This window comes from Natator depressus, chromosome 9 (genome assembly GCF_965152275.1).
Source record: "Natator depressus isolate rNatDep1 chromosome 9, rNatDep2.hap1, whole genome shotgun sequence".
In the NCBI taxonomy this organism is placed as follows: Eukaryota; Metazoa; Chordata; order Testudines; family Cheloniidae; genus Natator; species Natator depressus.
In genome coordinates, this window is record NC_134242.1 from 24,458,923 (window position 1) to 24,480,986 (window position 22,064).

Here is a 22,064-nt window from a genome sequence, read left to right on the forward strand (position 1 = left end):
TTTTTGTCCATCTAATGAAAATAAAACAAAAACAAAAACAAAAACCCTTCAATTATTTAAGGAAACCTAGGCATATAAACAATTCAGCAAACAGAGAACTCTAAAAATTTTAAATGGTTTGTGGCATATGAATGCTAACATTGTCATACCAAGAACATGGATGAATTAATGAATTATTATTTTATTCTAGATGTTGAATAACTATTTACAAGTCATTCAACACCTAGAATAAAAGAATAATTAATTAATTCATCTATAATCATTCAAATTATCAGCTGTCAATTTCCCTTTAATTTCTTAATTCTTCTGAGAGCAAAATTTTGGCATTATCACACTTTTAAAAAATACATTTCTTTTCTCCGGGTATAATACACCAGTTTGCAGTAGATAATATGAAAGCTCATATTCCAAGAGAAATGAAATCAATTTTTTAATTCAATCGATCTTTACATTGCAATTGTGTTGCTTCAGGGAATATGCAAATTCCTCTCCCAGGTGTATCCAAGTAACCGTACACTTCTAAACTCACTACATAGCATCACTTTTTCCAAACTATGCACAAAAATAATAAGTAAAGCTCCATAAATTTTTGAAGAGCCAGGCAAGGTAACCAGAACCACCTTTAATCATTTTTTTTTGGAATACCATTTAAAATCTGGATGGAATGGCTGAGCACAAATTCCAAAGGTATCTCAAGAATCAGTTTCAGAATTATCAGGTTTACCTGGAACACAAACAATGCAAGATTTTAAATTGTTCTATATTATTTGTGGTTTTGATGGAGCAACAGGTTGAGCCAGATTCTTATTTACACTAAGGATCCTTGATACTGCTCTGACATTGTAAAGAAGCCTGAAAGTATAATTGTGCTTACTTTAAGGGCTCTTATTACCATCAGAGTGATGTAAAAGGACCTTAATCTGAATGGGAATCTGTTCCTTTGTCTTTTATAACAACATAAGTAAGAATTTTAAACTCTCATTCTTCATGTGCAGTTCAGACATTTTATTTTCTAGGTTGCTGGTGCATTATTCCAGAGAACCAGCCTTATTCTACAGGTCACTGAGTTTTAAATTTAGAGTCTAATTTAGACCCTGATCCTGAAAAATGATCTATGCAGGTGGATTCCTGTGTCCATATGAAGTAACACTGACTTCAATGAATCTGCATGTCTGGGATCAACTTTCATGATCAGGGGTCTTTGAGTCTACACAAATGGAACCAAGGACTTGACTGGCCAAAAAAGCAGTCCTGTTATAGAAATATTATATAAGTTGCAGTTTGACAAGGGGGTGATAATTTTTCCAGCAACTTTCATAACATTAAAAGCAGTTGCAAGTAAGGGTTGGGACGAATCAGGGAATCTTTTTTTATACCTTCCTCTTGGAACCAGAGAAATAGCTGGAAGTGAGTATTTATCAGCATTTATTCTTTCTGTATTTATTATAGGCCAGGGCTGCATTGTGCTACGTGCTGTACCAACATAACAAAAAGACATCCCTGCCTTGAAGAACTTATGATCTAATCAGATCAAAGACAACAGGTCGAAACAGACAGACAGACAGAGGAAGCACAAGGAAACAAGTACAATTTTTCATGAATTTCCTTGAAAGGTAATTTATTTCTTAAACAAATGCAGCTAAAAAGAAGGATTTTAGTATCACAGAGAGCCCTCTGTAAGCACAACAAAACAAGAGATAAGAGCTGAAGTATTTGATGAACAAATGTATTTGCTAATTTTTCTTTTAATTAGCCCAGGTTGGGGTGTGTCACCACGAAACAGTAAACATCTCCCCAACATCCTGAAGCAAAACCAGCCCAAAGTGAGCAACCTCATAAAGTCAGCAGGAAGTGCTCGAGGGCCCCAAAGCAGCCCTCTTGCACGTAGGCCTTGGCTATACTTGCACATTATACCGCAATAAAGCCGCCCAGAGCGCTCAAACTCACTCCCCATCCACACTGGCAAGGCACGTAGAGCGCTCTGACTCCCTGGCTATAGCACTGCTGGTACTCCAGGGATAAGGTTTGCTGCGTATTGGGTGAGATGCTACAACGTCAGTGTGAATGAGTGCAGTGCTCTGATTGCCCTCCGGAAAGTCCCATAAGCCCATTAACTGAAGTGGCCTTTCTTGACTTTGCTGTGAACTCCGGCAGGAATGTGGAAGTGGCCCTTTCATGTGGAAGTGGCCCTTTCGAAGCGCTGTTTAAGCCTGCCGGCTGCTTATCAGCTCCAGGAAAAAACAAACAGCTAATGTTTGCTTTGAGGGAGTGAGTGAGAGATGCGGGGGAGGGGGGGGGTCTATACTTACAAGACAAGCTGACACACTCTCAGCACCCCAAAAACCCACTCTCTCTCCCCCCACGTACACACAACACACTCCACCCCACCCCCTCCCCATTTTAAAAGCACGTTGCATCCACTTGAACGCTGGGATAGCTGCCCATGATGCACCACTCCCAATGCAGCTGCAAGTGCTGCAAATGTGGCCAGGCCAGTGTGCTTTCAGCTGTCAGTGTGGACAGACTGGAGCACTTTCCCTACTGCGCTGTACGAAGGCTGGTTTAACCCAAAGCGCTCTACATCTGCAAGTGTAGCCAAGCCCCTAGTTTCCTCCAGAAAAGGTGAAGGAGGTGGGCAGCCCCAGGCAACAACAGCTTAATGCACAGAATTCACAGTCAAATTTACATAAAGGCATTAGATCACAGCAAATAGTTCATTTGTTTCATGGGTCAACCATAAGTTGATTTCAATTATTTTCAAATGCTTACTGGATTCCTCAGGGGAAACCCCACTGGATCATTGGAATATTAGCATTCTGACACACAACACAGACCTGAAGTTTTAAACATCCTATAAAGAAAAAAAAAAACCACTTAACAATGCTGAGTTTAGCTAGAAGAGATATAAACAATATGCCCTTTCAAGTAAACAGAAAGCCTAAAGCTAAATTTTAATCTGCATACAGTAGTTGAAGATGACTGGCTTGTGCCCACAGGCTATTGACCAGGGGCATGGGCTGAATGAAATAAGGATTTAGAAACTTAAATAGCTTTTCATAAAGTACTGTTCAAAGACAAGACTAGACCATCAATATAATAAGATACCCAAAGTTTGATAACAAAAGAGTACTTCTGTAAGATTAGAGATCTATTGTAAGTTATTTTCACTGAGAAAATCTATTTGTCAAGACAGTGCTTTCCTCATTCAAATCCCTACTATAAACCCACTTCTGCAGCACTGCCCACAAACCAAGGTGCGTAAACTAAAAACCCAAACATCAGATCCTTGATATTGTCTATGTATATACTGAGGCCAGGTATGTCGCTACAGGGTTGAACCCACCTCCCCCACCCCCCAAGTGATATAATTAAGCTGACCTAACCCGTAGGATAGACAAGCCCTTGGGAACCACAATCTCACGTCCCTACCCCATGACCCTCCTCACTACTTCTTTATGAAGTATTTTAGTGCTTCACTTCTCTGTCTTTTCAATATAAATCCCTACCTCAAAGATCATGTTTCTTTTATAGCACCTCACAGTCAATATATTGTTACCCCTTTTGACCTAAGCAGCTAGCCAAAATTCAGGATCTCTTGGGTGTTTTTTCCCAGTTGGGAGGAGAAATTGGTGAGTCAGATGTTTTCTTTGGCGTATTCTTGTTTATTTACAAAGAACATACAAAATCCTGTTTCACTGAACACAGGAGGAACCAAACAACAGGAGATGGTGCTGTAAACAAGGACCCCCCAACAGCTTGCTCTCTAGGCTTTGTCTCAGGATTGTACCACCAGCTTCTTTTTCAGGCTATGTCTCCCTTTCTGCTCCTTCTCAGTCGCTCCCTCCTACTTCTCACTCACACAAACCCTTAGGCCAAACCATGCCCAGCAAAAGCCAATATGGCTCAGATTCCTGGATTCTCTCTCACACCCCCTTTGCCTTAGGTGGAGGCTGTCTCTTTCAGCTATTTTCAATTACAAGTGGAGGTCACACTCACCATTTTAAGCAATATTTAACCCAACCCACAACAATACAAAATATGACTGATTGGTATTTTGTGTGGTTTGTTTTAAAACAAAGCTGAACTTTTGAAGCATTCACAAAGAAGTTGTTTTAAGAGGGAAAAAAATAAAACAAAACAAAAAATCTCCATTTTAACAAGTCACTCCAACTATGGTCCTTGAATGTCAAATTTAATAGATAGTTTTGTTATTCTTTAGGCCACAGGTATTTCCACTATCAAAGATTAAGGGAAAGGGTTAGTTTGCAGAGAATGCTGCTGTTTTTTCATGTAGCACTGCAGCAATAAAATTAACAATTTAGGAACGCAGGCATACGAGGGTTGTGTAATACACTGGAATATTTGTAAGGAATGCTGGAGGGAATAATTTTGTGTGATCTAAGCATCAAATAGATTTTAATCTCCTCAGGACATGGTGGGGTGGTTTTTTGTTGTTGTTGTTGGTCATTTAAAGCAGCAAACAGACTACTGGCACTCAGCAAATAAATCTGAAGTACCTAGTGCCGCTGGAACTAGAGGTTCAAATCCTGGCAGGACTCTCTGTGCTTTCTTTCTTTAAGGTACCTGCATAAGATACGTTTCAGGAGTACTGGCAACACGTCCAAATGGATAACTGATATATTTTCTCATACATAAGTTCAATTATTGAGACAGATTTTACAGAACAGTTTTACAGCTGTATGCCTAAAAAAAATGCTTAATTCATTCCAAAGGGGAGATACATGATCAAATGTTCCATGTTCATTTATGCTATTAGTGCTGACAGCAAGCACTTAAGATTGCATGTGGAAATGTGTCTTGTGAGCAAAAGCATTTCAGCTGCCCTTTTTTTTAAAGCGGCAATTTATATGCAGTACTGAATTTTCAAATTAGGAAGAGCATAGGCTTATCACTATTGTAATATAGTCATAAAAGAGAAATAGAGTTTGAGGATTCATAAAACAGTACAGGTCCATCAGCTATAGTTTGTTTTTTATATTTAAACAAATGCCATAAGTATAAATGTAATGCTCTTCTTCTCTGAAGGAATTTCACATGAGAAGCTAGAGAATAATGTTATAATAACAGTAAAGGAGAGACTAAATTCAAACCTTGTATTTCACTGAAAAGTTTAGGACAAGTCTATTCTCCTCTTTGAACATTACACCCATCCTCCCACCGATCTTAGAAGTTAGGCACAATCATCAATGGGACCACTTTAAATGCATCTCACACAATATTTTGAAGGGAGGCAGCACATGGCCTTATAGAGATGCTTTCTTGCTCCTGGATGTTTCTCTAGCAAGTGGTTCAGGATTTAAGGACAGTGATTTCATCTTTTTTGCTCTTCCCTCCCCTCACCCCTGGCTCCAAAATGGACCATCCACTCAAATGCAATTCCTGCTTTAAATCCCACAAAATAAATCACACACACATTCAAACAAGTAACATACTGTATATTTTTTATTTGTGGATAAAAATTAAGGCTCACAGTACTTGATATCATTTCACAAGCAGAAAAATGTTTAAAAAATTGAGAATGATGGGAAATACCTCCTCCCCCATACAAATTCCTTTTAAAATGTTGACATGTCTCACTGAAGACCTGAGGTGAACAAGTTGTACAGGGCAGCTACACTTCTGTTTTTAGTAAACTATATACTAAATTTACTTATGACCTAATGTAAAAATGTGCTATTCTCCCATGGCATCTGGCTGTACTACATATGTTGACTCCATAAAGTACATTCAAGAATTGCTGGGATGGCAATTGATGTCAACCCCACTAAGAATAACCCAACACTTTCCAAATGTATAGTATGGGTATTGAACAAAAAGGGTGGGAGATATTTTAAGACCTAAGAATCTTATTGAAATAAGACATTCTGTTCATAATGCAATATTTTATATACCCTAAATATATTCTAATATTCATTTTTCTAGTAAAAAAGATGTGCCTAAAAATATGGGGTATGTCAAGCTCCACTTTATTAATAGAGACCTGAAAGCAAACTACTATGGTATAGATCAGATATGATGAAAATATGTACATCAAACTTCAATACACACCCCCTATACGTGTATATACTGTAACCATAGTTAAGATGCAACTCCTATGACAGTTTGACTTAAGTATCTGACATGCACCACATATGAAAAATATTCTTCCTGAATGTATGTATGTTACAGTCAATAGGGTACAATTTATTTAACCCTCTGGATGCTATGGCCAGACTGTGTATTGTATCTTCTTTTGAGTTACATCATAACTATGAGACTATATACTCCATATTTATTTACATGGATGCCAACTAAATAAATGCCTTAGAAGAAGAGTCAGAAAAATGCCAGAATTCTAAGAGTTAAAGAGATGCCCTCTAATTTCGATAACAAGCTTCAGTGCTTCATTCCCCATTTCCTCTCCCCCCTCTTTGCTCTCAAGGTCTAATTTAGAACATTCGCAGAACTGGTGACAACAGAAATAACAGCAAGTTTACGTACAGAAGCGATAAAGGCTACACAGAGAATATGAAGTATATTTATCGAATATGAAGTATCTCTACAGCTCACTGAAATGGAATTGCCCTTATCTACTTGTGATTGTGTCATTTGTGTATTATACATCTCTACATTCATGAAAGTAACTATCCTCAGTACTGTTATGACAAAAATTAAATATATAATATTAAGGCCATAATTTGATCAGGGAGTTTTGTTAAAATTGAACTATGGAAGAGGAGTTAAAATGGCTGTTTTCAATAGGACTGAAAGATGGAATATTCTTCTGTCCCAATGAATACTTGTTAACTTTTGGTGATTAAAGTTACTCTAATTGAAAGGTTTTACAGCTCGTAGTCCAACAGTAAGACTGCATTACATATAATAGCAATACTTCACTTACATAGCACTTTTCATCCAAAGAGCTCATATAGCTCTAGAAGGATGGGTATGGTAATTATTATCCCCATTTTATAAATGAGAAAACTGAGGCACATAGAGGTTAAGGTTACATGACTACCCAAGGTGTCAAAGCAGGAGAGTTAGGATTAGAAACTGGTCTCCTGACTTCTGGTCATGTGCTCTAGCCACTAGAACCTTCTGCCTCCCTACCACTAACAACATTTCTACACTGTGAGATGTTCATTAAACTTTTCAAAAAGCTGGAAGATGCTTCTGTACAATATCCCACCCCATAACTAAGACACATACTCCCAAGTGGCATAGGTAAAAGTATTATGACACTAAAAAGTGATTAAACTAAACTTTTATAGTATAAGTTTATGCAAGTAGTACTAAAAATCAAAAACATGTGGAATCAAAAGGTGGTCAACTTGTTAAAATAAATGTTTATCAGCCATTATTCCAGTTAAAAAAAAGCTATGTAATGGAAAATAAGTGATCAGAGACGGCTCTGAACTTCCCCACTTTATAACAGATATAAGGTAATTTCACAGCTGAATGAAATACAGTTTCAAAAATGGACATGATGAAAAGAATGAATCTGGATACATAATTAAGGTTCCAACTGTACAAGTATCTAGTAAAGCTGCTCAGGTCAGAACCTTTAACTGTTACAAGAATAACACTTCAAGGACTGCAGTTATATGAGATTACCAAACTTCTTAGGTGGCTGGAAATACTTGGCCTTTGGCCTCAACATACTAGAGAAATATGGGCGGTCCAATGATAACTATATCCCTTCTTGTGAGTTACCCCTTACTTAAATAGAAAACAGCAATATACAAATGACTGAAGTAATTTGTATTCTGCTTGGCTAAAGTCACCTCTGATGACAACTATATATTCAAAGAGCATAACAATCTTAAAATCAAACTCCGTACAACACACACAAATACTTCCCCTGTAAAAGGAAATCTCTATACAGTAAACTCTTACCAAGTATAAACAAAAATGCAGGGACAGGCAGTGGGATGGGGATGGGTTGTTGTGCAGGAGTTTAAAAAACAGCAAAACTGAACTAGGTCACACTAACTAGAACTGGTGGGTCTGATGCAATGAGCTGCTCAAACTTCACGCCCACTGTTACCATTGCATCAGAGTCCCCAGAGTATATACTGCCTTATATTTTATAGTACCAGACATCATTAAATGTATATTGAAGCTTATTGAGAAGTATAGATGTACGTGTTTGTTGTCCACATACATACTCAATCTGTCAAGAGAAAGTGATGTAAGAGGGAGTGAGCAGAAAAAGGAAGATGAAAGGACATTTCATATTATTTTAGCATCAATCTTTCAGAATTCAGTGTTATTGCCATCGGCTAATACTTCCAACAATATAGAACAGGCTTACCAGTACACAGCAAACAGATACACATTAATTCCACAACTCAACAGTACCCACTACTCCATTTGGCAAAATATTTATTTATAATAAATCTGTTCAAAAGCAGTTGGTCACATTAATTATTCATTTTACATTTTTAGGCTGTAACAATGATTTTGGTAAAAGTAAATAACTGTCTCTTTTTACACAGTGTACAAAAACAGAGACATTGAAATGACAGTAACGATAAAACACATGAAAACAGGAAGAATCAGTAAAGGCAAAAGCAATATGAATCTGTCTGCGCACAGGCAATGCTGCCATGATTATTTACCCGTACAAATCCTCAGCCCCACTTACAGTTATCCCCAACATAGCTCTTAACTGCAGATTTATGCTCCAGGAGAGGAATCAGATGTTATGTAGCAGCTCCAGTCACTCTTTTCACAGTACTGCATGTCAACACTGGGAATGGTTTCTGATATAATTTAAACTGCACACAGTACTTCAATAGAAAAAAAAAATTAGTTACTCCCACTCAGTAGTCCCTGGTGGCTTTGATGTCAAGTCATACATCACCCGAGAAATGCCAGGAATCTTCTTAATCTCTGTCACCATCTTCAACACAACCTATGATTAAAAGGAAAAAAGCACTTGTGACAAATTTACTTGGGAAAAACTGCACCCTATAGAAATGGAAATATTTAAAAGAAAGTTCTTTACCAGAGTAGTCTTGACGCAAACAGAAGAACAAACAGATACTATAAGTACACTGACACCAATAAGAAAATACCCCCCAAATCCTTACCTTTACCGACTTCCCCTGTTACAATTAGGATACCAATAAAAAAGTGGGAGCTAAGTACAAAGCATCTCACTTGACAAAATAAAATTATCTTGAAAACATTTTTAATTTATAAAAATGAAGCAATCATACCAAATTTCAGTGCCTCATAAAATACTACAGCCAATAATTTCAAACTAATTGGCAAAGTATAAAAATAAAAATGTACTCCTCAACATGAGCGCCACTCACACAAAAGTAACAGCCTGAAACTGTAACTCACGCTCTGGACAAATGAAGTCTATAGGAACAACAGAGAAAGAATGTTTCAGAGAAAAAGGTTCTCTATTTAGAGCCTCCTGTCTTCCAGAGTTCAAAACCTAGCTAGTGTCAGCAAGAGTGCCCCAGAACGAGTATTGAATAATAATTTGTGGATCTGATAAGAAAGTCTCATATTCCTTGCAAAAGAAGAAAGCTTGCCAAATAATTTCCACAGCTTGAAGTGCACTGACAGTGTAATTATATATTTTGTTCCAGGTATCCTATTAGTGTGTACTGTAGAGTAATATACAATTCCATATGCCACAACACTATATTGCTCTCCACAAGCACCTGGAATTTTAAATCAACTTCAGTTTACTTCCTTAGGTGTACATTTCTTCCACACATTCAATGCTATTTTCTTACAATGCTACTAATCAGCATGGATTCACTAAGGGCAAGTCATGCCTGACTAATCTAATTGCCTTCTATAACGAGATAACTGGCTCTGTGGATGAGGGGAAAGCAATGGACGTGTTGTTCCTTGACTTTAGCAAAGCTTTTGACACGGTCTCCCACAGTATTCTTGCCAGCAAGTTAAAGAAGTGTGGGCTGGATGAATGGACTATAAGGTGGATAGAAAGTTGGTTAGATTGTCAGGCTCAACGGGTAGTGATCAATGGCTCCATGTCTAGTGAGCAGCCGGTATCAAGTGGAGTGCCCCAAGGGTCGGTCCTAGGGCCGGTTTTGTTCAATATCTTCATAAATGATCTGGAGGATGGTGTGGATTGCACCCTCAGCAAGTTTGCAGATGACACTAAACTGGGAGGAGAGGTAGATACGCTGCAGGGTAGGGATAGGATACAGAGGGCCCTAGACAAATTAGGAGGATTGGGCCAAAAGAAATCTGATGAGGTTCAACAAGGACAAGTGCAGAGTCCTGCACTTAGGACGGAAGAATCCCATGCACCGCTACAGACTAGGCACCGAATGGCTCGGCAGCAGTTCTGCAGAAAAGGACCTAGGGGTTACAGTGGACGAGAAACTGGATATGAGTCAACAGTGTGCCCTTGTTGCCAAGAAGGCCAATGGCATTTTGGGATGTATAAGTAGGGGCATTGCCAGCAGATCGAGGGACGTGACCGTTCCCCTCTATTCGACATTGGTGAGGCCTCATCTGGAGTACTGTGTCCAGTTTTGGGCCCCACACTACAAGAAGGATGTGGAAAAATTGGAAAGAGTCCAGCGGAGGGCAACAAAAATGATTAGGGGACTGGATCACATGACTTATGAGGAGCGGCTGAGGGAACTGGGATTGTTTAGTCTGCGGAAGAGAAGAATGAGGGGGGATTTGATAGCTGCTTTCAACTACCTGAAAGGGGGTTCAAAAGAGGATGGATCTAGACTGTTCTCAGTGGTAGCAGATGACAGAACAAGGAGTAATGGTCTCAAGTTGCAGTGGGGGAGGTTTAGGTTGGATATTAGGAAAAACTTTTTCACTAGGAGGGTGGTGAAACACTGGAATGCATTACCTAGCGAGGCGGTGGAATCTCCTTCCTTGGAAGTTTTTAAGGTCAGGCTTGACAAAGCCTGGCTGGGATGATTTAGTTGGGGACTGGTCCTGCTTTGAGCAGGGGGTTGGACTAGATGACCTCCTGAGGTCCCTTCCAACCCTGATATTCTAGGATTCTGATTCTCTGATTCAACATTTTGAGACACCAAAGCTTTATAGCACAAAACGTGCATTTAAGATGTAAAATTAGAAATGTAAACTCCCAGTTAAAATGAAGATTCCCATGTGTGTACATTGGAATGGTTTAATATATTATGTTTACATTTTAACTATCAATATTTTTAAAATCTTTTACATAAGACTTCCTTGAGCCAAGTCAAAGAATTTATAATCATACGTATTTATGCTACTCTGACCTATGCAGGAATAATTTCCAAACACTTAAACTTAAAAAAGTGTGAATTAGGATTGAGACAATAGCAAACAGAAAACCCAAGAAACTCAAAAGATCAGATTTATACCATTCTTTACACATACCATATTTTTTTAAAATCTTGAAAGTATATGAGAATGGTGGGAATGGCCAAAATTAGCAAAACAAGTGCCTAAAGTTGGGCTCCCAAATCTGTGTAAGCCCCTCAGTATAACTAGTCAGTTTTTCTGAAGTGCTGAGCAACCACAACTCCCACTGAAATCAATGACTTTTGAAAGTTGGGCTGCTTCTAAATATGGAAGTAAGCACCTAATTCTAGGCCCTCAAAGGCTTTAACATTTTGGTCAATATTCTTAAGTAGTAGGATTTTTGACTACTGTTACCTTGTTTTATCAACCTGTCAGAACATCCTTATGGGCTTATCCTATGGCAGGGTTCCCTTTAAGTAAAGTACACTGACAAATCAAAATAGTAAACAGGAGTCAAGTATTACATAACATTTATAAAAGTTATCTTAAAGTTATAAATCACCCAAAGAACAGACAATATGAAAATCATCTTGGGTTACTAGCTCACTCCAAAAAGAACTAAAAATAGATAGATAAATAAATAAATAAATAAATAAGAACTATTACCTCTTCTGGGATCTCACTGCCAGGAGTTGCTGCAATGCCTGTCATGAAGTCACTAGTGATAAAGGTTCGAATAACCACAGATCTCTGGCAGGAAGGTTGTTTCTGTAGGGGGTCTCGGTCAAAATGCAATGGTGTCAAAATTACTGGCATCTGGCTGATTTTTCCAGCATAACCTTAAGCAAAATGGTGATAAAAGCTTGATATTAACAATGTTGTCTAAACAGATTATTTTACTCCAAATTATGCCACGTGCGTAAGATATGCATAGTCATGGAATAAACCTTTGCATCATTTTCATACCGTAGACAGACAACACAATATACAATGAAATATACTGAAATGGACAAGAAGTTTTTTGAGCTATAGTTTTGCAACCTTCCCCCAAAAGATCATGTTGCCCCTGTGAAGGATCATCGTGATCATACTTTCATATAATATTAATGGTCTATACATTTAAACTACCAGTATTGCCAAATATGGTAGGAGCCCTTTTTACATAGAACAGGGAATGCAGAACTCATTCATACAAATGGCTGACTTTCAGTGAAAATTATGCATATTGGGGGTATTATCCAAGCAACTCTTCTCCCATTTTTCAGTATCGGGTAAGAGGAAGTATGACATATCTGGCAGTGAGGTCAGGGAGGGTTTCTTCCTTCTAGCAGGGGTAACTGAAAAATATTACAGAAGGGAAAATTCAGATTGAATATCAGGAAGAGCTTCCAAGTTGTGTTGTGAAACAGTAGTCAAAGAGTAGTAGTGGAAGCCTTGCGAAGAGAGGTTACTTATTTTGTATATTCCACCAAGAGCATGCATGTGCTCCATGCACCTGAGACCAGAAGATTTTAACTAGCAATGTCGATTAGTTAGTCACCAAATCACTCTGATTAACAGCTTCCATGCAGAGAGGGGTAGATCTTGCTCCCCCTTGTTTACTCATTTAGAAAACTGTTGTCATGTAGTCTAACATCATTGGAATGTGGTGGGTTTACAAGAGTGGTTGGAATTGTTTGAAGCCCTTGCAGACTGCTTACAATTCTAGGTGGTTCATATGTGCATCCTGGGCTCTTGGGGAGTCCATGTCCCTTACACTGTATGCTCTTTTGGATAGGCATCCCACCACAGCAGCAGGGAAGCATATATGATCACTGTCTATTCATGCTTCATCCCCCTAGGTCACATGGCTTCCTGCACCTGTGTGATGCCCTTGATGAGGCTCCGCCTTTGTTGAGGCACAAATAGACTGACATCTATGGGCTCAGTCTGAGCTGGGAGACCAGATCTTTTATGGACTGCAATCTGTCCTGAGGAAGATATTCCTTGACACCAATAGAGTTCAGTGTTGCTCCAATAAACTCCATAGTCTGTGTGGGACGTTTCTGTTTACACAAAGTCCTACCAAAGAGCAGGGATGAGGCTGCTCTCTGTACCTCCAGCTGAGATCTCTATCACTAGGGAATCGTTGAGGTTGGGGAAGACTGATGAACTGTGGTGCCAAAAGTGAGCTGCCACTACTGACAGCACTTTTGTAAGTACTCTTGATGCTATTGCTAGGCCAAAGGATACTATCTGATACTGCTGGTGGTTCGGACCTACAAGGGGTGGGATGTTTATATGGAAGTAGGCATCCTTCGGATCAAGAGCTGTGAACCAGTCGTCTGAGTCGACAGTCAGCGGTGATCTAGGATGGGTCTCTATCCTCCCCCTTTCTTTTTGTGGATGAGGAAATATTTTGGATAAAAACTTTCCCCAGTACTGAGGTGGTACCACCTTAAAGCTCACTGATGGAGGAGGGAGCTTACCTCTTGCAAGAGCATCCTCTCAAAAGAGTGATCCCAGAAGCCAGACAGGATAGGTCGTTTCAGAGGGGGAAGGGAGAGGAATTCTATGGTGTAGCGGCCATCTGACATCCTCAGGGCCATACTGGTAGTATATACAGATGCTCCCCAACTTACACAAGCAATCCGTTCTGGAACGCCTTGTGTAACTCGAATTTTGCGTAAGTCGGAAACGTATCTCTGACCATTACACAAAAAACAAACAAACAAACAAACAAACAAACAAACAAACCCCCTCCTATTTCTAGCTTACGGAACTTTTTCCGTAAGTGCGGATTTGCGTAAGTTGGATTTGCATAACCAGGGAAGTGTCTGTACATTGTGTGGATGCAGCCCACATAGGTAAGTAGGTTGAGAGCCACTGTGCTAGGGTCAGATTGGGGCCTCATTACACAATCAATATGAAATTTCCTGTCTGTAGTCACATGCTTGGCAAGTTCAGCTGGGGAAGGATTGGCAAATAGCACACTTCAAAGAGACATGAGCTTCTCTGAGGCAGTAGAGACATTTTTGATAGTTGACACTGATCAGGAAAGCCCAGGGGCAGGAAATACAATTTTTGAAGCCTGGGATATTGGGCATAATAGTTGCCCCATGGGGAGCGAAGGGACAACTGACACTGCTAGCAAAATTCTTCTGATCTCATTCACACAGAGCACATGTGTACCCACAGTGGAATACAAATAGGGACCATCACTTGAAGAACAACATTTAGAACCAGACTGGACAAAATGCTGCAAAACAAAGAGTAGGAAACAATTCTGCATTGGTAGGGAGATAGAACTACATAAAGATGTGAATAAATTGTTAAGCTCTCCATTATGTCATTGGGACTCATAGATTCTATGACCAGAGGGGCCTTAATCTAGTTTGACATGCATAACACAGGCCATAGAATGCCACTTAGTAATTCCTACATCAAGCTTCACTTCTGAATGAACAAGAGATGTATCTTTTAGCAAGACACCCAATCCTGAAAAACTGAGAAGCCACTTCATCCCTTGGCAAGGGGTTCCAATGGTTACAAATGTACACCTTATTTCCAATTTTAATTAATCTAGCTTCAACTTCCAGCCAAAGGTTCTTGTAATGCCTCTGTCTGCTAAATCAAAGAGACCATTAATATCTCTTCTCCCCATTTACGTACTCATTGTCCCTGATCAAGTCACCTCTTACCCATCTCTTAGATAAACTATGTGGATTGAGCTCAAATCTCTCACCATGAAAACGTGATGGTTTTTCACACCAATTCATTGAAAGATTTTGCAGTTTCTCATATTTACACTCCTTGAGTAGAGACAATTTGCAATTGGCATCTCTCCAAGAATTTATTATCTGAATAAGTGCTTGCCATTAGTGAATCAGACTGATAAGATCTGTTTAACAACTATGTTAACATAGGCAAGATATACACTGTCATAAAGGTGTGTAATCACATTATAATGATCTTAAATGATTTAGAGTCACATTTTGTCTTTTAATTCTTAACTCGTCTTTGTTAAACATTTTCAGACCCATCTAAGTCCCATTTTTAAAAGTGACAAACACTGAAAGTCAATAGGACAGAAGAGTGTAAGTCATTTAAGTGCTTTAGAAAATTTTACCCTTTATGTTTTGCTAGTGTTGCTCTCTGGGTTTCAATGTTTTTTTAACTTCGCAAACAAAAAAGAGTCAAAGTCTTATTCCTCAGTAACTTGATTTGCAGATAATGGAAGAAAAAATATTTAGGTGAATTTGATTAATGGTCTCACATACACTTACCATGAACCTCTCAAGCTCTGACATATAACTGAGCAGTGAGCTATATTAGAAGTTAAATGAAACTGTACATTATCATATTCCCAGACTCACTCTGTAGTTTAGGCATTAGAGGAAATTAAATATTTTTTCAGTGGTAAGTGTTGATAGTGTTACTATGCATAGGCTTGCAATTGTTGGTTTTACAAATACAGTTTAGCCTTTTTATTTTAAAGTTAAAATTAAAAAAAAACTTGGTAGCAGATGGTGTGAGGATCTGTACATTTGGCTTATTCTTGAGAAGCTTCCTTGTTCTCACAAAACAATATGATCTTGGAAGAAATCTGGAGGTTTTTCTTTGCACAGTTCTTTTACTCCTGGTAAACACAGATTATTCCTGTACATATAAATCATTATTCAGCCATTTCCTTAGAAGTCTTCTATTTGAAAGCCCATTTAGAAGTTATCTAGCTGTCATTCTTTTCTGTTTTAACCAGGTTGATTCTAACTTCTTGAGATGAAATTGAAAAACTGTCATCTGAAGTTTGAGATTTCTTCAAGCTGAACAGTAGTTTTTCCTAGATTTATCTTCTTTGATGGCTTGAGAAGCAAAAAATTAATATGAAGAGATGGTTCAATAGTGAAGAGTGGGCTGAATGTGCTAAGACTTTTTTTTGCTCTCAGCAGGTCTGGCTACACTTATTCATAGGTTTCCATTGTTTAATATTTTAAATCATCTCTCAAATATTTATGTTTGGTTAAGGAATGAATATCACTACAAGTGAAAATGGTAAGAACATCATACGTAATTTCTTAACATTGTGATTCATTCACACAATTCCATAGAGAAATGGAAAGTACAAGAGGAAGAAACTTATCAGACAAACAAAGGATGAATTCATAATCAGGCACTATGTAGCGTCAGAAAATTACTTTCTGAAGTGATTTCTGTAGAGTAATAATGTTAAAGACCCTCTACATTTTACTCTATTTGGACAACATCTAGCGACTCATGCCATTTATCTCAGGATTTAAAATAAGGCTACCACCACATTAAGTAGTGATTTTTTGAAGATACACAGCACAATTCTTGTATAGTCTGGCTCTAAATCTGTAACTACATAGTGATTTAAGAATTACAAACATTTTGCGACAAGCACAAGCTAATGTATCCAGGCCAAACACTTACCAGACTCCCTGAGAATATTATGAGCCTCAAAATCAGCTTGGCGTAAAGTGCTGAGGACTCCGGTTGTGAGGAAAGTGGGTGTAACATCTGTAGGAGGTTCTTTGACTGGTGGCCCGAACACATAGACAACTCTAGGAAGATAAAGTAGATTGTAGAAAAATAAATTTTATGTCTAAAGAATTAAGTAGGTTGCTTGGAGATTGCATCTTTAGTGTTGCAATGAAGCACATGAGACCCAGAAACTATCAGAGTATGAATTTTTAACCTTGGCCCTTATCCACTACCTTGAGTTTAAAAAAAAAGACAAGACATTTCAGCTGGATATATTCTGTAAACCTGATGTACCTTTTATTTTTGGAACTCAAAAGGTATTTACTTTTATTTATTTTGGTTTCCTATGTACAGTGCCAATAGCTCTAGGCTTGCTTTTTCCTTAGAACCAAACAAAAATGCCCATTCATTGATGTTACTGAGAGGGTTTTTCACTTTTCCATTGATGACAGTGAAAGTTCATACTATTCCAATAATATTTAATAAAAATTTTACATTTGCATTCTTTCTGCTTCGCTTGGAATCTCCTTTAAAAGAGATCAAAGCCTCCTTAAGGAGGCTAATCTCACAGTTTGAGAAATAACATACTGTGACTACATGGCTCTATCGTTATTTATAAACCTCCGGTGGCTTATTATATTAATAATTCATCTTCTGAATTCAAGCTGTGTATTCACTCCAGCTTCATCTTTTTATCTAACTGTACTTTGTACTGTACCAAAAAATACAACATGAAGCTGTTCAGATTCATGAATAGAGAAGAAACTTCAGTTAGTACAGACTATTTAATTAAACAACAAATCCCTCATACACAGAGCTTCTGTAACAAGAAATGGGAGATTGCACTACTGCAGATTATAAAGACACTCCCCCTTACAATGTATGTGATAATTTAAATTTCAGTGGCAAAACTATTTAAGTTAGGACATACAGTGGACTCTCTTTTTCCTTCCTTGCTCTAGAGTTAGGTGAAATATAGGATAAAGGACTGATGGACAGGACAAATTAATACATCTTTAGGATATATTATAGTTTAATACTGTAAACACTTACTTTTAAAGGGGTTATGTCCTTGACATGCCTAACAGAGAAGTACTAAACAGAAATCTGCCATATCAAACGGAGAAACTTGAAAAGTAAAAAAAAGTAAAAAAAACCTCTCAAACAAGAGTCTATATTTATTACTAGGGTAGTTCAGAGATTCATACAGCAATAATCTTTCCTCATGGGATAGTTCAAAACTTCAGAGCTAAATTAGCTAAAAGCAATTTCTAATTTTTGCTTTAAATTTTTAAGCACGCTTTGTCGGAATGTACATGTAGACCTAAGCATCCACGTGTGCCAATGTGAATGCATATAATTTGTGAGCATAAACAAATAAATAAAATGCAAGCACACTTGTGTCCAAATAAACTCCAATTATGGGCAAGCATGCATTCTCTCAATTCTATTTTTTTGGTTATAGACTAAAATCTGTGAAATTATGAGGTTGGAAGACTGTTTTGATATACTACTCAAAAGTTAAACTTCCTCCTCTCCCTTTAAAGCCCCTATAAACACAAAGAGAAAGTTTGAGAATCATGCATTGGAAATCAGACAATGCCCAGAGACATAACAAAACTGAATGAACAGAACAGTAACATTCAGTTATGCAGTCTATAACAGAATAACATTACACACACACAAATATATTAAAGGAACATTATTAAACTTGTAAGTCAAACACTCAAAAGTTAGGAAGTGCCAGAATTAAGGTTGCTGCTGTGCAGAAACATCATGAGATAGTATGTAATCACCACTATTTTTTCCACAGGAACCCTGCCTCATTCAGTTCGTATATTTTGTTTTCTTCTTGTAGTTAGTTGTGTGGCCTTATGCCTTATTTGCAGCACACTATTCAGACCTGAATATAGAACTATTAATTTAATTTTATAGTGCTCATCACTACAGTATCAGCTTTACAAATATTTTAAATTTATCTTCACAATACTCCTGTGAGATAAGGTGATATTATCCCCATTTTACAGATGCAAACTGATTAGGCTGATAAGGCACCGAGAAATTAAGATAAACATTTTGCACTAATTTTGTTTTTCTGGTTTGACATGCCCAGGACCCAATTTTTCAGAGTACTTAAAATGTTCAAAGCACAACTCCCATACACTTCAGTTGCAGCTGTGAGCACTCAGCACTTTTGCATATCAGACCCCAGGGTATCAAGCTGGGCAACTGGAAAGTGAGAAATAAATTAATGACCCACTGTGAAAGGTTTTGTTTATGTGATTTACTCAGCATCACACAGGAACTCTGTGGCAGAGGTAGGGATAAAATCCAGTTCTCCAGAGCCACATGCAATTGCCTTAACCATGAGACAGTTCTTTCTCTTCCAGCAATCCCCTATCTCACTCACTACCTACTATGCAACAAGTGAGGCAGGGGTCCTACAAACAACGGCTTCCTTCACTGCACCACTCAGATTCACCCCCAGAGCAGGTCCATTCTATGCACAGTCCCCCCTCTTTCTTCCCCAGCCTTGGATCCTTGTCTCAGTCCCATTCTCCTTGCCTACCCAGTCCCAGTTTTATTCCTCGGGCTTCTTATCCAAGACCCAGTCTTCTTGCCCAGCCAGTCCTAGACAGCGACCCCAGTGGGGGAGTCTGAGTCCCAGTCTCTCCTCCCCACACCTAGTTCCAGTCCTTTCCCAGAAAGTCCCAGGTCTCCCCCCTCACCTGAACTCCTTGTCCCACCAAGCCCAGTTCCCTCACCATGATTTCATCTGATCTGTCTCCGCACCATGCCCCTGGCTCTCAGTCCTAGTATCCCCCGCACAATTACTTCCTCATCTCCTTGCTCTAGTCTCCTCCCTCCCTGGCTCTCTGTCCCAGTCTGTTTGCTCAGCCACTTGCACCTTTCCACCTGCACTCTACTCCTTATCAGAGCTCCTCCCCAACCCCGCCTACTGATTCCTAGTCCCAGTCTCACCACAGCTCCTCACCCGATCTCAGTTTCTTCCCCCATCACTCCACAAACTGGCTCACCCGCCTCACCCCAGCTTTCAGTCTCCCTGCCCAGCCAGTTTGTGTCAGTTTCTCCCTCCTCCTCCAGTCCCAGTCTCACCAAACTCCTTATCCCAATTTACTTGTTTTTCTCACCCCTATCTGGCTCTTGTTCCCTCTGCATTTGAATCAAACGGCTTCTACCTCCACACTACCTGGATGCCAGTCAGGGGATCATTGAGAGTACTGGAGAGATAGGCTCTTTGCTCTGAGTTCCAGTGCCTGGCTCCACACCAGCAAGGAGCAGCCATTATGGGGAAAAATCAAGATTTGTCCCTGTAGCCTTGGGCTACAGCATGCCCTTTGGGGATGGTGCATGCATAGCGTGACCAGTGCTAGGAGCTGCAAGAGGCTCAAACATGCTCAGTGAGGATGGCACTTTCAGAGATTGTAGCTGAACATGTGCGAACTGTGATTTTTTTTAAAAGGCCAGACTTGGGCAGATTTTCACAGGGACAGCAAAAAGGCACATCCTGACACAAAGGCCAAGCATCTGCCAAATATCAAATCCCTGCACCAAAGCACGGGTGCGCTAGAGCTTTTCAAAATAGAGGTCACCAGAATTTAATATGGACAAAACATATTTTTCCCTACCCTCATTTTTGGAAATGGCTGAACCACGTTAGCTAAAGTTTCCCCCCCACAAAAAACCAGCCTGAGGCAAACACACCTGGCATGGAAAATTTCATCCTGAACAGTTAAAATTAAAAGAAACTGAAAACAGGATCTTATAATGGGAAGTGTCATGCAATATTAATAACAAGCAGTGCTACCAGGTTAATTACAATATAATATACGGAAGGAGAACCAAAGGACATTTTTTTCCCTTCAAGCCACAACTATTTAAACTATTAGCTTGAATGGCAGACCTGCTATATTGCCTTGTATACATTTCTATAGTAACGTGCACCTAGATCTTCCATAGGCACTTTCTGATTAATTCCATCTATTTATCATTGATTTAATGTTTCAGACTATACAGAGAAACATGTCTTCAGACACTCAGAGGGCTATTTAACAGAGGTAGTTTTCTAACAGAGGTGGAACAAGTTGGATTATTCAGATTGCTTAGTGTTGGCCTAACACTGGTCCTATTTTAGTCAATAAGAGTTTTACAAGTGACTTCAATGACAGATGAGTTAGGACAACTCAAGAGACGTTCTAAATCCCAGCCCAATAAATCTATTCATTGTTTGGAGCAGCCACGCAAGACAGTAGGTTGCCTTGAAGAATGGGGCTTTGTACACGTTTTACTGTATTTTGTCTTATCAAGTAATCATCAAAAGGAGAGAAAACTTATTGATGAGTATTTCAAGTTTGTGCATCCTTGGAATAACTACACATCAGAATTCATTAGGCAGTGGTTACAAATAAATCTCAAAGTACATTTTATGAAGGCCATAACATTTAAAGGAAAACTTAGTTATACTAACTACTTTCAGTTCTCAGCTTCTAAACTGTAGTCTAATTTCTGCATAATATGCACAAAAATTATTAGTAAACAGATTGCCAGAAACAAAGGTAATTGCCTAGCAAATTGAGAACGTATACCTGTTAATGTTGTGGCACATGCGTGGTATGAGCCTGGCTAGGAACATAAGAGACTCCCAGTGTGGAGCATCTTTACTGGAGATCCCACATACATAGCTATATGAGCGACAGTCACCCTGGGAAGTAACAGAAAGTGAACGGATATCTCTTGAACAAAACAATATAATACTTTCCCATTTATTTTGTAGCAGTTAAAAATCAAGTTAGAGAACTAAATTTTAGTCAACAAATCAACATTTGATTAACGGTTATAAGCCCCCCAAAGTCAATGTGACTGCATGGACATAGCTGAGGGCAGAACTTGACCCTACGTCTTCAATTTGCCTTGTAATTCCTGGGTATTGGAAGGGCCTCTAAACAGTGAGCTTAAATACTCAGCAAAATTGTGGCATTCTACAGAGAATTTAAAAGGCATTTCAGTCTCAGCTTCCAGTGCTGCCATCTGTTAAATTATACCTTTGACGCGTATTTTAAAAATTCAATCTCATTCTATTAAAAATGCCAAAAACTACAAAATATCTTAAAAACATAACCAATGCCATCTAACAGAAGCTTAACAAAAAATTTGCCAAACATAGCAGAGCACACCTCCTCCCACTAAATTTAAGAACCCTGCCTTGCATAATACTCTAAGAACAGCCTATCAAAATGGAAGAAGGCATTTAGCTTGCTATGTCTGCACTTCTGTTTTCCTAATAAGTAAAAATTAATTTAAATAAAAATAACTTA

At 38.7% G+C, this 22,064-nt stretch overlaps 1 protein-coding gene across 2 annotated transcripts in view; it reads right to left on the minus strand.

The window, feature by feature from the left end:
* Positions 1 to 5,449: 5,449 nt before the first annotated feature.
* GMPS (guanine monophosphate synthase) overlaps positions 5,450 to 22,064 on the minus strand; it is a 61,858-nt gene continuing 45,243 nt past the window's right edge. For both annotated transcript variants that reach the window (XM_074963718.1, XM_074963717.1), the window contains exons 13-16: positions 21,336 to 21,451; positions 16,678 to 16,808; positions 11,914 to 12,086; positions 5,450 to 8,917 (exon numbers count right to left, since the gene is read on the minus strand). In XM_074963718.1, coding sequence (XP_074819819.1) covers positions 8,816 to 8,917; positions 11,914 to 12,086; positions 16,678 to 16,808; positions 21,336 to 21,451 — 522 coding nt within the window. In that variant the 3' untranslated portion in view covers positions 5,450 to 8,815. The remainder of the gene's footprint in view (positions 8,918 to 11,913; positions 12,087 to 16,677; positions 16,809 to 21,335; positions 21,452 to 22,064) is intronic.